The sequence below is a fragment of the Passer domesticus genome, chromosome 1 (assembly GCF_036417665.1).
Source record: "Passer domesticus isolate bPasDom1 chromosome 1, bPasDom1.hap1, whole genome shotgun sequence".
Classification (NCBI taxonomy): Eukaryota; Metazoa; Chordata; class Aves; order Passeriformes; family Passeridae; genus Passer; species Passer domesticus.
Window position 1 is genome coordinate 19,258,372 of NC_087474.1, and position 15,957 is coordinate 19,274,328.

The 15,957-nt window shown below is 39.2% G+C and overlaps 1 protein-coding gene and 1 long non-coding RNA gene across 3 annotated transcripts in view; both read right to left on the reverse strand.

The window, feature by feature from the left end:
• Positions 1 to 1,356: 1,356 nt before the first annotated feature.
• On the reverse strand, positions 1,357 to 5,897 carry LOC135293935 (uncharacterized). The gene is made up of 3 exons (XR_010356054.1): positions 5,548 to 5,897; positions 4,832 to 5,032; positions 1,357 to 2,814 (listed from the first exon to the last, which is right to left on the reverse strand). It is a non-coding gene; the product is annotated as an uncharacterized LOC135293935 (long non-coding RNA).
• A 4,354-nt stretch (positions 5,898 to 10,251) lies between these two features.
• The window catches only part of LOC135293936 (macrophage mannose receptor 1-like), a 35,340-nt gene continuing 29,634 nt past the window's right edge, over positions 10,252 to 15,957 (reverse strand). For both annotated transcript variants that reach the window (XM_064408629.1, XM_064408627.1), the window contains exons 27-30: positions 15,507 to 15,623; positions 15,084 to 15,251; positions 13,974 to 14,009; positions 10,252 to 13,585 (exon numbers count right to left, since the gene is read on the reverse strand). In XM_064408629.1, the coding sequence (XP_064264699.1) occupies positions 13,365 to 13,585; positions 13,974 to 14,009; positions 15,084 to 15,251; positions 15,507 to 15,623 (542 nt within the window). In that variant the 3' untranslated portion in view covers positions 10,252 to 13,364. The remainder of the gene's footprint in view (positions 13,586 to 13,973; positions 14,010 to 15,083; positions 15,252 to 15,506; positions 15,624 to 15,957) is intronic.

Sequence of the window (15,957 nt, forward strand, 5' to 3'; positions counted from 1 at the left end):
TAAGAAAATACCATGTCCCCATATTGAAACTATTAAGTTAAACTGCTTACTTTGAAGCTGTTTGCATAAATATAATTTTCCTTTTATGTTACAGTCTTTCAGATTTCAGCTTGTTCTGTATAAAGTTCTGTATAGTTCCGCTTTTGTTTTCTTCTGGCTTTTTTAGCAATAGACAAGTTTTCAACAGACAAGTTAATTGAAAACACCATTAGTCTAAAATAAAAAGAAATTAAACAGTCTAAGTAGTGATGCCGATAAAGGCTTGAGGAATGCTCCACAAATAAGGGAGTTAGAGCACCCAAGGGTGTTTAGAACTATTACCCATTGCACCAAGCACCCAACAAAGCTTCTTTGATTAAGATTAGTCTAATACTCTCCAAGATCTCTAAGCCTGTACCTAAACAGAAACTGCCTAAACTAGGAAACGCTGGACATATATACAGACACACCCTACCTTGTCAATCCTGGCTGATTCTGTTGGTTAGGACTACTAGGATGCACTATACTACTTCCAGTAATCAGATAATTCAGCAAAGAGCTGCTGTGGAGGGACTCAGTGTGAGGAAAGACTAAATAAATATACTAACTTCCTTTGGAGACTCAGGTATTATTCTCTTTTTCATCAGCCTGGTTTCAGGTGGTGTTTATGAGAGGTGGGACAGTTGAACTGACTGTGCTGACACTGGCAGCTGCAGGAGCAGTGCTGCACACGAGAGCAGACGTGCCTTGTCACAGGGATTTGCAGAGGTGTGGCAGTGAGGGTAGTGCCACACGCTAGTACAGTGAGCATGCTACCACTGCGAGGTAAGGCTGCTTGAAGGTGCTAACTTTGAGTGTACACACCAAGGCAGCCTTTGTCCTGTCAGCCTGCCTAAAACACAGTCCTTGCCCATATAAAGGCATTAGCTGGTAGTTTCCTTACAGTCCTGCTGCTCTCAATTATCTGTATGAGAAAATACTGTTCATTTGGCTATTGACTGAGAAAATCCTTTTCTGTTTGGGATGCATTGGGGTCATCACTGATGAAATTTTTAAGGTTCCATTCATCAAGAAAATGGCCTCTAGTGCTTTTAAGTCTGATGTCTTCTTACAGCTACAACATAGACTGCTCTGTAACAGCACACAATTCCAGCAGCTCGAAGAGGAATCCGACCTTATTCAACTGCAGGAAACTGAACAGAAGATTTGTACACTTTGACTCATTCCATGATGTGTTATTTAAATATTCCTATCAAGTAAGAGTTTTTGCATTTCAATTTCTAGCCTTAGCTATAACTCAAACTGGGAACTCATCCAGGATACTGCCCAAGGCTGAGATCTTAAACTGATGTGTAAAACACCTCCATAAGTGGTTAGTTTAGTTAAGAATCCATTTAATTTGATAAGAATGGAGCTCTTAAATCATGCATCACAAAGGACCATACATGAAACATTAAGGATCACAACAGCATAATAAAAAATATTATCAAGACAAAGAATTCATTATCTTGATTATATATTATGTACAAATATGCAAGACAGCTGCAACACTAGCACTAAAACCTACCAAGCTTTCATTCTTGATATGGTAAGTGAGCTTATGAATATTCATTAATTCTAACTTGCAGTGCTTCCACAGTTCATTTGCCAGCTATGTGATTTGCAACATTGCCATAAAAATACAGATTATAGAAAACATCAAAGAAAACTTCCCTTCTTCCCTTCAAATTTCCCTTCTTTCCACATTTTCTCTTACTCCCTATGCAGCAGTTAAGTACTATACTGAAGATCCTGCTCAGATTTAAATTCATGTCCTTTTGAACAGGGAAAGAACCAGACCACAAGGGAAGTTTATCCTTTAGAGCTCTTTGTTATTTGTATATATACTTTTTTTCTGATTCATCACAGTTTAGAGAACTGGATTTAAATTTTTTGCTTAAAAATATGACACTTTCAATTGTCCATAACTTATCTACTACAAACATAAACAAAAGATGAAACAGTAAAATTACTGAACATTCCAAGTGCTGTACCTATAACTTTTCATAATGATTGTTTAATCTTGGCAATAATTCTTGATCACTTTCTTAATAGTTTAATATAAAGTTCTGGATTAATGTTTAATATAGGAAAAAAGTCCTTATAATAAAAATTAAAATGTACAACTAGATAATAAGTGACTTCTACTATATAATTGGAAAATATTTCCATCCAGAAGTTATTCATTGGTGAAATAAGTCATCATAGTTTGTTACCACAGTCTTCAACAATGTTTGTTTTAATAATAAATTGTGGGATATGCACACAAGATAAAATCACTGAAACCTTTGCTGAATTTATAAGACCATAATGGATTTCCCTGATAAAATTTGCATAAGTGCAATATATGCCATTCCAAAACCAATTTAAATACAGAAAATAACTCACTGGTTGGGACTGATATTTGCTATGAAAAATCCATCACAAAAGATGTATCAAATTCCCCTGACACACTTTCTCAAGGAAAGAAAGATAAAAGTACATCAGCTAGATGCTCACAAATTATTGGACTTGAATCCACCAATTCACCTCCTCTATCATATTTCTGTAGGGCTCCAGTCCTGCCAGTTACTGCATGATGTGCAGCATAGAGCATTTTCCTAGAGTGAGCAGAGCCTACATACGAGCACAAATAAATACAGTTTGCATCAGGCATAATAAATCCAGCTTACATTTTCAGCAGCAGTGACATTCAAAAAATTTCTCAGGAAGCAGCTGCACATGACTACAGGCTTGTTTACATGTAGCACTCTTATGTCAGTTTTGAAAGTGATATTTAAACTGGTTTCACTAAAGCTGAAGAAAAAATGTTGAAGTATAATTTGTTGGAAACTTCATATTTTGATTTTAAACTGACTAAAAGTCAAGTTACATTTTAATGACTATCAGTGTATCCACAAGGCACACATCTCTGAACAATTGATATGGTGGCTGAATGGATGGTGGTTGGAAGGCTGCTATCTTGAAAAGCATTATTAGTTGCCCTGTCCTAGGTCTTTGTAGGTTAAGCATCCAGCATTCCGGGCATCCTAAGATTTGAGGGACAAAGTATTTCCAGCATGCTGCACAGATAAACACAGTGCTGGAAGTTCATTACTTAGTCACAAAGCAAGATTAAAGGATATTTTTAATCTAAGTGAGAAGGAATAACAGGCCCATGAAGGAAATCTTGCAGGAAATAAGAGCATATTTCTGAAAAAAAAGCGGATGTTACAAGAACAAAGCAGGAAGACAGTTTAATGTGTTTCTGTTATTGATGGTAGTGGAAAAATATGTAATCTCTGTAAAATAATCAAAAGATATAGTAGAAGAATAGCTTGACATGAATTGACTCAGATCTAAGTCATACAATCTGGTCTCTGATTAAAGAAGGCAATTATCACGCTGTTTTCTGACCTTGGAATCTTCTAATCACTTGTGTTATATAAATGTGTATTTGAATACAAGCAATTTGGCATAGCCCTACATACTGGCTAAGCATCTGGACCAATGGAAAAGTATCAGTGGAATCATAGAACCACAGAAGAGTTTGGGCTTGAAAGGACCTTGAAGATCATCTAGTTCCAACTGCCCCATCATGAGCACTACATCAAGTTAAACACTCAACATCTTCAGAATACCAAACATATGGATTTCTGCTCATGTTGTGAGCTCCTACTAAAGCACTGGTATGAAATTCCTCAAGATAGTCTCTTAGTAAACAGAGCTGGAAGTCATCCCAGATGAAGTACATATGTGGCTTTTAGCGTTACAGAAAGTGTCTTTTTGCTAGTCAGTAAAATCTATCTCTGTGAATGATTCCATACAAATAAACAGTTCATATTTCAGGCTTGTTTTCAAATGCTGGAAAACCATTACATAAGCAAGCATGGAACTTCAGCGAGTATTTTCTGCAGCAGAATACATTTAGCAATGTCTTATGAAAACATAAAGTTTTCTTTTCCAAGACAAAATAAAACATTTCTATTAACTGTCAGAATTCCTGACAAAGGAAAGTTAGCTGAGTATTTCAGACAGTAAAGAAACACTTCAAAGGAATCACCCCAGTGGATACATGTGTGAGAGAGAGAAATACATTTCATAGCTAATGTTGCTAATTTTAGCTGTCACTGAACTTACAGTTTAGTTTGACTTTCGTAGCACTAAATTTAGTTTCCATTTTATTATGTCACAGCTCAGCAGTGGAAAAATCTTCTGCAGGTATCCATACTCAAGCTCTAGTTCTGGCGACCACGAATAGATGTGAATCATCAGTAAGCACAATCACTACCTCTTTCTTCCAGGTGATTTAGGACTCTGAATAGGGTATGATCTACAGTCTCCCCATTTACTGGATCTTTCCAGTATTTTTTAGGCCTCATCTTCCAATACAAACCCCATATTTACTGTTCTATAAGTTATTATAGGTATCTCCTAATTCTTTCTTTATTACTGTTTCTATCAGTCTACCTTACAGAAAATTAGATTAGCCATCTTAAAGTACTCAGGAAACACAGAGCTTGTTTTAGAGACTGATGTAATATTTGTGTCTTGCTATTCCTCTGGCATTGGTAATGTTTTCAATAAGAGATTATGCAATAGAGCAAACAGTAATTTCTAGTTCTTTCAGAACAACTTTTAGGATACTTCTTAAATTTTTTTTTCTTAACATATGTAAAATTTGAGGAGAATGTAATTAATGTCAGAATGACCTTCACCCAGCACAACGCTTACATGGCCTTGTGTTCTTAGGATGGATTAGCCTTCTGTTGTGAGCTTTTGATACAAAAAGCAGATATGGACATGCACATATGCTGTCTACATGACTACCCACCCATACAATAAACATTGTGCAGATAACTGAATATTCTTGCTTCATTTGAAGTCTCTCAATCTGTTGTAGGCAATACCATCTTAACAAACAGTTTAAAGAGTCAACAAAACCAGAAGTACTGTTTGCAATTACACTGATGCTCTCTGATGTGTCAAAACCATATTGCTTCTAATTGCAACTCCATTTCACTTCCTCAGAAATCTGTAAAGAAATAAATGTACCTCATTAGAGTCTGAAAAAAAACCCATAAAAACAACACAATGGACATTTACTGAAAGACAATAAATGGACATTTACAGAAAGACAAGTGATGCAGTCAGCAAAATATCTTCATCCTGACATTATGACAAAAAAGTTGGAAATAGAAGTGACCATATTTATATTCCCAAGAGGGGCAACTCTGGTGTGTAAACAAATTTCTGAAATTGAGCCAGGAGAATTCCTGTCAGTTCTGTATCTGTAATGATAATAAGCTAATGTTCTTTGTATTTCTGCAGACTTTTCAATTTTAAGACTTAAAAGCAATTACCTGATCTTGATAATGCTTCTATGAGACAAACACACATTATCCCTTTATTAGCAAGGGAGATGGAGGCACACAGTTTTTCATTTGCCATGTAATGAGCTGCTAACTAGAATCACTCACACATCCTCTCTGCCTGTTGCTAATATTGTTTAAACTCACCCTAATGTCATGTATGATGACAAATGCCTACCTGGAACACTGCTGTGATGGTCCTACAAGAATTGTCAGAAGGCGGAAAAAAGCTAGAAACAAAAGAGAAACTGAAGAAAATTACCATTATTTTACTAGTTCTACTTCACTTACAGGCCAAACATAAGAAAAAAAATACATATAACGTTGAGCTAGCAAAACAGACAATTTTAGCTGGAGAGATAACACTAGGTCATTATCTCATTTGTCATCTAAACAATTAATGATGGTCTGAAGCCGTTCCCTCTCATCCCCAGGGCAGCCCATTCCCTGGGGCCGAGGCCGTGCCTCCCAGGGCCTCACGCGTCCTGCTGCGATCATCCCAAGGGGCAGCGCAGTGCTGGGGCACATTCTGGGCACCTCGAGCTGGGGATCCGCGCCTGCCGAGCGAAAATGGCCCCGCCGAGGCTCAGGTGCCGCTCTTAGCCCCGGGCAGCGGCAACAACCGCGGCGGAGCCCAGCGCGCCGGGGCCCGGCCAGCGCGGGCGCGCCCGCTAGATGGCGCCATCGGCTGCTGCGGCCCCTGCCCTCGTTTACCATGTCCTGTGCCCTGCCCTGCCCTGCCCTCCTTTACCATGTCCTGTGCCCTATCCTGCCCTGCCCTCGTTTACCATGTCCTGTGCCCTGCCCTGCCCTCCTTTACCATGTCCTGTGCCCTATCCTGCCCTGCCCTCGTTTACCATGTCCTGTGCCCTGCCCTGCCCTGCCCTCCTTTACCATGTCCTGTGCCCTGCCCTGCCCTGCCCTCCTTTACCATGTCCTGTGCCCTATCCTGCCCTGCCCTCCTTTACCATGTCCTGTGCCCTGCCCTGCCCTGCCCTCCTTTACCATGTCCTGTGCCCTGCCCTGCCCTCCTTTGCCATGCTGTCCTGTGCCCTGCCCTGCCCTCCTTTACCACGCTGTCCTGTGCCTAACCCTGCCCTCCTTTACCATGCTCTCCTCTCCTCTGCTCTGCCCTACCCTGCCCTGCCCTGCCCTCCTCTACCATGCTCTGTCCTCCTCTGCCCTGCCCTCTTCTACCCTGCCCTCCTCTGCCCTTCCTGCCGCTCCCCTGCCCTGCCCTCTCCTCCTGTACCTGCCTCACCGCCATTCCCGGCTCCCCGACAGCCTGCGAGCCCTACGCAGCCCCAGTGGCTCCCGCGCTCCCGCAGAGGCGGCAGGGCAGGCTCGCAGTGCGTGAGGGCAGCGGGGCCGCTGCCGGCGGTGCGGCCCAAGGCGGGTGTGAGGTGCAGGGATCATCCCCCGCGTCGGGAAAGGCTGCGGGACTTGGAGCCCGGGGCTTAATGGAAAGGATAGGGGAGGGTTCAGTCTCCCCTGGCTTTGGGGGGCTGTTCCTTTGTGAGGCTTGGCCGCATCGGACGCCAGCGTGGCTACCCTGGCAGAGGGAAAGATGGCCAAGCCACCCCAGGGTGGGGTTGGAAGAGAAATCACACAGTCCAGCCCCTGGCACCGAGAGGGGCTGTGAGTATCTCCCAGCCGCCCCTGAGCCAGTGTCAGACTTGGAGGCACACTGGGTTCTTCCATTGTTTGCGAGGTACCCTCTCCAATGGTCATTCCTCAGCCCAATAACCAGAGTCATGAGAGACATCTAGAAGTACTCCAGGATGGGGAGTATATTCTTCACTTGCTTTGCAGTTATGTGAGGAAGCAATAAAAACTTATTTGTCAGCTGATCTTTGATGAAGCCCTGTCCTCAGTGTGTGGGTCATGGAATACTGGGATGCCAATGCCAACTTGTCATCTGAATGTCAGTGGAAAAAAAATTCTCCATTTTGCAGCTTCTGTCGAAATACCTGGAACCTGACTCAGACAAAATCCAGAATAATGTAAACCATTCAGTTTCTATTAAAAAGGGGATCAAGTAATGAAGTTGGACAATTTCCTCTGAATATGTAGCAAAGTTATAAACAAGAAATTATGGACTTAGGAGCAGCTAGAAATTGCAGAAACCCACTAGTGAATGGATGAAATGAATGTTCCGTTAGGAAAAAAAAGTCTTGTTTGGTTGTGCTTGAGTGCTAAATGAACATAAACTGTATCATATGTCAAATTTCAAATACTCTTTCTCAGCCATAAAATTTGCAAAATATTCTTAAGTCTTTAATGAAAGTACTGAGATTATTGCATTAAGACTTTACATTTAAGTAACTTTCTAAATGAAACTTCTAAACTTGTATGTGGTAGGTGTAAAGTTTGGGAAATTAAGTGAGTTTTCTCTTAGAGAATCCTACAGCTATTTGACAAATTAGGTAACAGCAGTCACCAGTCCACTTTCCTTGATGTAAAAAGAGGTACTGAAAAGCTGTGGTGTAATGCTTTGATCTCCTTCTAACATTTCAGTTTTGAACTTAATACTAAAATCACAGAAGGGAAAGAAAATTAGGGGGAGAAGAGAGGTGCTTGTTAAGAGAATGCCCTGCCCAAATGGTTCAAAGCTGCACCAGGAAAAGTTCAGACTGGACATGAAAGAAAATAACGTAGATGTTGGTGGTAATCATCGCTGCCAGTAACTGGAAGCAGTTGACTGCTAAAAGATATCTTGGATGTATTTTGGAGGGTGAAAACTGAGAAACCAGTGTTCCTTTGAAAATATTTTAAAAAATAATTGTTGAGACAAAATTTATGAAAATGGCAAGGTTTGGTAAAGAGAATAAATTGGAGAAGAGGAGAAGAATGTAGCAATAAGTTAATTTCATAGAGTCCTAGAAAGGGATGGGATATGACTTTCTGGGCAACCTGTTTCAATGTCTCAGTACGCTCACAGTCAAGGATTTCTTCTTAACATCTAATTTAAACCTGTCCTTTTAAAGTTTAAAGTCATTCTTCATTGTTCTATCACTACATGATCTTGTAAAAAGTCCTTCTCCAGCTCTCTTGTAGCCTCCTGTAGCTGAGGTGCTCTGAGTCTCCCTGGAGCCTTCTCTTCTGCAGGCTGAGCAGCCCCATCTCTCTTGGCCTGTCTTCATAGCAGAGGTGTTCCTCATCATCTTGGTGGCCTCCTCTGGACTTGGTTCAGCAGGTCCATGTCCCTCCTGCGCCAGTGACCCCAGGGCTGGATGCAGCACTCCAGGTGGGTCCCACCAGAGAGGAGAATCACCTCCCTCGCTCTGCTGCTTGCACCACTTCTGCTACAGCCCAGGACATGTTTGGCTTTCTGGATTGCAAAGGCAAATGGCTGGCTCATGTCCAGCTTCTTATCCACTGTCTCCAAGTCCCTCTCAGTACTCTCAGCCCATTCTCTACCCACCTGTATCTGTGTATTTGTGCCAAAAAATTGAAAATTATTTGTTAATACAGTTCAAGTAATGAGCCATTTCTGATCACTTTTTTCCAGTGGAACATGGCATCATTTGAAACTATTAGGAGAATAATTTTGTATAATTCAGGAATGTTTCCTGTATGAGGACAGTATTGGGTGGAGTGGCTGAGATATACAGATATTAATAAGTAATGATGTTTAAATAGTAGTTAAGATTTATCTATGACATTATGTATCTATGCCATAAGATTTATCTATGGTATTGTGAACAGAAATTAAAAATAGATTCTGTCCAGATTTAGCTTAAATAAAAATTGAACATTTCTTGGTAAACAGCCATTATCAGTTTAGCATCAAGATCATGGATATAGAAGGAAATAGACAGGAGAAATATAAATAGAATGTAGCCAAAGCAGGTGCAGTGGTTTTATGGCAGTCTGTGCAGAATAAGAGAGGAAACTTTTAGTAGCAGCAGCACTCTGTATGGGACTGAACACTACTTTTATGCTCTCTTTTTTCTACTCTCTTTTTTCTACTCTCTGTATCAGTGATGGAGACAGAAGTGGCAGAGCCCTCATTTCTGATGCTTAGCACACTTAGCCTTCCCAAGGATTCACTGGTGTGAACACATCAGTAGCTGCTTGGGGAAACAGTTTGGTGTGCATTAAACACAGAGATTGTATCAAGATTATGAGCAGACACACTTCACTGATTTTTCACCTGTCCAGGCACTAGGTTAGGAAGTGTTTATGGAGGTACCAAGGCAGATGTTTGCCTTGGAAGTTTGTTTGTAATTTTGTAGGAGCTTCTGTCTGTGCTCTTAACATTTGCTTTTAAGAAGTGCTATGAGCTCAGTCTCCATTCTGAATTAGTATGGAAAACAAAATCAACAGAATTTTTTTAGTTTGACAGATGCTTTTTTTCCCGAAAGTAATGATTTTCAAGCCAGGGGGGGAATCTACAAGGAATTGTTTTGATAGCAGTTTTCTGAATAGCCTGCAGCTATTGATGATGAATATAATAAACTAAAAGCTATTAGTGTGTTTTGTACAAAATTACATAACATATCAGTTAAGAACTGGATTCTGCAGAGCTCATTTACTGTGAGATAATTGTTTTAGGCTTTGTGTCAGAGAGAGTCTAGAATTCTCTTCAGTCTCTAGACCAGATCAAGTAATTGCACCCTAATGTATCCATCCTTCTATGCTGACCACAGTGATGACCTTGGGCGAGTAGTTTAGCTAGATATGGCTGCATTTTTTATATCTACATTATGTGAAATGAATTCCATCGCCTTCAGGCGCCTTAGGTAGCTGAGCCTACATATGAAATCGATTATGTTGTCATTGCAAGTAGTAATGATTAAAACCGAGGAAAATTTGGCACTATTTATTTATGAAAATGAGAAGAAAAATCCCACATCACACATTAGTATGAAACACATCAGTGCTGAGGTGTGTTCTCCACTATGAATCTAATTTAAACAGCAGCAATAGGAAATTTTTTTCCTATTCCAAGCTCTGAACTGACAGGACAGTGATTTTAAGTATACAGGACTTTTTGGAAAGAAAAGAGAAACACGCAAACAACTTACTTGAGCAGAAACACTGGGATTTGGGATTAAGCATGGAAAGGCGTAAGGGCCTTTTTTGTTTTGTGGAGTTTAACCAAGTGCAACCCAACCCTCTTCTGTGTCTGAGCAATGTGTGTGGTGCGTTGACAATGTCTTACTCATATCCACTGTCAGGTCCAAATGACAAATGCAGAAAAGTCTGTGCTCATATGCATTGATCCCCAGTGGCTGTTCAGTTGTTTGAGAGACCATAGGCTGAGTGATGTGTCCTTGCTCTGGCACTGCTGTCCCACACTGCAAACAGCAGCTAATGATGACAGTGAGCAGATCTGGTCGGGGCTATGGCACTCAGCTCCTGTCCCCAGGTGTGAGCAGCGCTGCATTGGCTCACTCAGTAGTCAGTTTCACTGCTGTTCTCACTACAGTGCTCTCTGTCTTTCTGTGGGAGGCATTTTGGATCAGGCTCTGGTCTCTCAGTACCTTGCAGGGGGATCAGCAACATACTTCATGTCTAGCCTGTGATCCTGTCCAGTTTTTGTTCAGTCATGATGTTCAGTCCAACTTTAGAGTAGCTGGACGTGAAAATATACACAGAGCAAAATATTTTCATGAGATAACACATAGAGCTGGTATGCAGAGCAGCCTGACTGTTGAGCTCTCCATGCTTCCTGTGTGGTGGTGATACCAGCCAGGCTTCTTCTCTGAAAGTCCCAGGCTGTGCTGAATCTGGTCACCAGAATACTTCTGTCACAAACTCCCAATTTTTATAGTTAACTTAAAAATACCTTAAAAAAAACCAGTCTTTTCTATTGTATGTTTCCTTTTTTTTTTTGGGAAAGATAACTTTAATTTATAAGATTCACTCAGCTGGGCATAAATACAGTATTTATGCCCAGCTGAGTTTTGCAAACATAGACCAGGAAAAGTGCTTGCCTTACTAACTCCTCCAAAGGGCAAGCAGCACTGTGTATCCCCAGATATCTGTAGTACATACCAGGAAACAATTTTATCTGTGGTCACCTCCGTGGGAAGCAGATGTTGTTTTTCCCACTTGCACAGTTTTGTGCAAAGCTCTCACAGCTATTTCCTATTTCCTCCTGAAAATGGCTATGACTTTCTTTATTGCAACGAGTACTACAGGACTTATTATAGTAACAAGGAACTGTTATCTGAAGGCTGTTATCTCTGGGCTTTACAAAGTATTCAAATTACATAAATTGTAAAATAGACTTTTGGTTTACTTAATTTTTAATTCTGTTTTAAATAGCCTGTGGATGGGAGTTTTGTGTTTGGGTTTTTTTGGTGGTTTGGTTTGGTTTGTTTTTAACAACCAAAACCACTTTTATGTACAACATTACTTGGTTAAGTAAGAAAAGGAAAGCAACACATTCTTCAGATATCTTTCTGCTTCTGTGATTGGTGAGAGTTCTTTACCAGCTTAACCAAGCGTGTGGAATAATGTGTGGAATAATGTGTGTCCATCCAGCAAAGGAGTGCTGGGGAAAATTGAACTCTCAGAAGGAAATATTACCAGAGGTGACCCTTGTTTCAAGATATCCCTTGTTAAAATACCTGAAATAAGTTTTCCTAGAGGGAGGGGGTACTTCCATTAGAAGTAACTATCAATAACATTTTTTAATTAGAAGCCTTTATTGGTTGATGGATATCTAGAATAAAAGTAAATAATAGAGGTAATTCAAGCATGCTCTCAAGCTGCTGAGGCATAGACACAGAAGTCCTAGTGCAGAAACCTGTTCCACTTATTCCAGGTATTTTCTTGCCTTGCAGAGATTTTTAGTGTGGCCACACCTTTTTGTCAGTCAGACTGTAAGTCAGTCAGACTCACTGTGGAGTGAGTGAGAAGTTCTGATAAAAGTGCAAAAGAAGGAACCCAACACATACATTTGGTAGAAGCCCCTCTGCTCTAGTCCTGCTCCTCCTTGGCCTTCACTGAGCTCTGTTAGTGCCACATGTCCTCCTGTGGCTTGGGCAAAAGTGTTTCCATTTCTCAGGAGGGGTGATGCATGTCTTAAAATATGCAGAATGATAAACTGCTCCCTGAGGCAAACCCTGCTACAATGGAAAAAAAGATGAGAAGGGTCTAGGCAGCACCTTGTCAAACAAAATCACAACAAAAAAGAAGGAATGTATTTTCAAAAAGTACATCAGTGATTTTATATCTCTGCACCGAAGAATTACAGAAAGCACTACAAGACAGCCATTTATTATACATGCTTGGATTTAGAAAGGGGCAGCTCTGCATACTAAAATAAAACCCAGTGGACAGGTAATCTCCTGTTCCATCATTATTATTAATCTGAACTGCAGAAAAATAGAGGTATTTGCAGAATACTAAAATAGTGCAAGACTGCGGAAATGGCATAATTAAAAAATTCACACTGGAGGTAAAATTAAATGAGCCTCTTCAATTATTTTACAATTTTCTATCTATTTTTTGTAAACAAATAGTACTTAGTGCACAGATGCATGTATCATAACAGTTTTTACGTCAATAAAAACATAGTATCATAAACTATGAAGCTGAAAACCTGATGTGAGCAGTGTTTCATAGGTTGGACTTGATGATCTCAAAGGTCTTTTCCAGCCTAGTTAACTCTGTGATTCCCATCATAATCTAGATACCACTGAAATAACACACAGAGAAAAATAATTTGAAATAATGAGTAATGATTTCCTCTGTTTTTAAAAAGGGAGAATTTCTACACTAAGCTAAATAAAGTAATTTTCAGATCATAAATATCTGTCAGACTTTCCCCATAACACCTCTGGAGCCATCTTTTCAGCCATGCCCATTTATATGAAAAACACATATACAGTCCCTAGACTAAACTACTCTGTAACACTTTGGAAGGAATTTTAAAAGATGTATGTGTATTTGAGAAGAAAGGAGACTATTGTCTGGGCAGGAGAACACAAAGCTGGGGTAAGATTTCCCTGATTTATAGCCTGGTTTTTGATAGTTGGATCACATGGGCATTTGGTCAGACTGCATGTCTGAATGTGTGTCTTTTACTTCAATATCCACAGTTGATTCTGATCCTCTCATTCTGGTTGAAATATGTGGCAGATTTTGTCTTTTCCTCCTCAAGCAGAAATAAATTATACTTCCAGCTCCAGCTATAGAAAGGGCTAGAAGAACGAACAGCCAAATTATGCCAGCAGAAAGTACTTTCTCCATTTTCTCTTCTGTAAGGATATACAATGGAATAAAGTTTAAAAGATTTCAGAATTTAGTAATAAATGAGACTTCCATAACAAGAAAGCAAAAAAAAATTCAGTGTGCACATGGATTTTCAGTTCAACATGTGCTTTGTTTTGTTTTGTTTTTTTTTATGAATACCAAACAAAATATAATTAAATCTGATCAAAGGCCAGTATTAAAAATATAAACATAAAAGTAAATCAATATTTACTTCAGGATAACCTCTATATCCTATATTGAGATACAGAGTAAAACTTTATGGACTTTTTATTTTTAAACATTCTCAAAACAAATACTGTGAAACTATGTAATTATATTCCAGTTTTATTTTAGCATCCTCTTATTATTCTACTTAAAAAGAAGTATGCTTACCTGTATTTTCTGTTGACATTTCTTTGTTTTCAGGAGCTTTTGAAAGAAAAAAAAGTGTTTATTCTGAATGCTTAAAAAAAAAAGGCATTTCAAAGTTCCTAAGTATCAGTGTTTCTGATAATTCCCCCTGAATTCATGTGTTGGTGACAGTCACTCTTCCAGAGGGATGGAACTAAGCATGTGTAAAAATCTAGTAGGATAATTGGGTCTTTCATCCTAAGAGCATCTGACTTCCTCAGTCATGATACCCAAAACAACATGTAGAGACAGATTTCTGTTATTTCAAAAAGTCTTTTCAAATACGTTTATTTCTGAGAATCTCCCCACAGTATCCTTAGTCATTTTAAGGTGTTTCCTGAAAGGATGTCTTGAGTGTTAGCAGTGCATCATGAGCATTTTACCTGAGCTGAAAAGACTTTTATATTGTTGTAGCCCCTTCTGTGAGAGACAACCATTCCATGTGGATGTGGTTCCTATGGTAATTGCTCTTCCTGAATTTAGCAGGTAATAGAAAGGTGAACAGAAATATGAAGCTTAACCAAGCAAAATGTCCATGTTCTGTACTACTTTGATTTAATCTCAGTTGGTAAACTAATTTATGCATTTCCTTACAGATGATAATTTTCCTATCAGGGTACTATCAATATTTTATTAAACATGATTCTATCATACTGTACATAAAGAATGCCACAAGGATGTTTCCCATTCTATTCCTGTAATCCATCAGACCAGTGTTCAGTAAGGAAAGGAATCACCAATTCCAGCATTTTTACAAGACAGTTTGCATTACACTCATCAGAACAAGATTTTGTTTAAGAATACATTCAGCTGAAATTAGACAAAGTGTTGCTTTTGAGCTTAGCTTTCACCTGCACTCAGGGGCCTGAAAGTATTCATGATGGCTGCACAGGGCTGATGGTGGTTCTAGAGGACACAGGGGAGATGCAGCCTTCTGAGAAGGCACTCGGAAGCCATGTGGGGCTTGTCAGTATTTAGGCAGCCATTAGAGTCACTTGGTTTTGCACACAGAGTATTTTACATTTCTGTTTTGTACAATGAAAATACATTATTAGACATTATTAACCTTAAAATATTAGAAATACTACTTACTTTTAATTTTTTTACAGATGTATCCTTTTTTGAAAGAACAGAGGTTGGTGTTCCAGAAGCCAGACAATGCACATAGTTCTCCACAGTTTTTAAGCCGCTGGTTTGATGGTTCTCCCAATTGCCAGTTGACAAAATCCATTGCAGATTTATCTGTCCATATCCACTGTCCTAATATTAAAAAATTATAATGTATTTGTGAAATACATGGGTCTAGAAAAATAGAATGAGTTGTAATGGAGAAAAATATTTATAACATGAATAGCTAGTTAAATGTTTTAAATATAATTTTAAGTACATTTAGGCATAATTTGAAATAAACTTTGTGTAATTTTTACATATATAGATGTAGTTTCAAGTGTACAAAGTTGATTTCTTTTTACCACATAATTTCATTTGATAGGGTAATGTGATGAAAAATATTACCTCTGTCACTTTTCTTTAGCCCTACCCAAAAGTTCAATGATTTTCCATGGAGTATCTTAATGGTTTCTGACAGAAAGTTTGTTTCACTATAGTCTCCTACTGATACCAAATCAGCACCTGAAAAAGTATTAAGGAACACATCACAGTGAGTAATTTTCTTAGAGCTCAAGTCAATAAACACATAAAAGAGATGCAAAAGTATATAAAAGACACCAACTCTTCTGTATTATTCACTAGTCTTGTTGTGGGTATTATATCACCGTATAGTATTTTTTTGAGCATGACTGTGTATTGTATGGGTACAAATCTGCACAAAGATATGGGTTTTCTGAAATATTCTGGATTTTTTTAGTCTTTGCTATTTTAGAGAAGAACAATTGCTCTCTAGCAATACTTTTTGGACAGGCCTGACCATATGCCAGATTGTGGTGCTAGTAAGCTGAAACAGGTA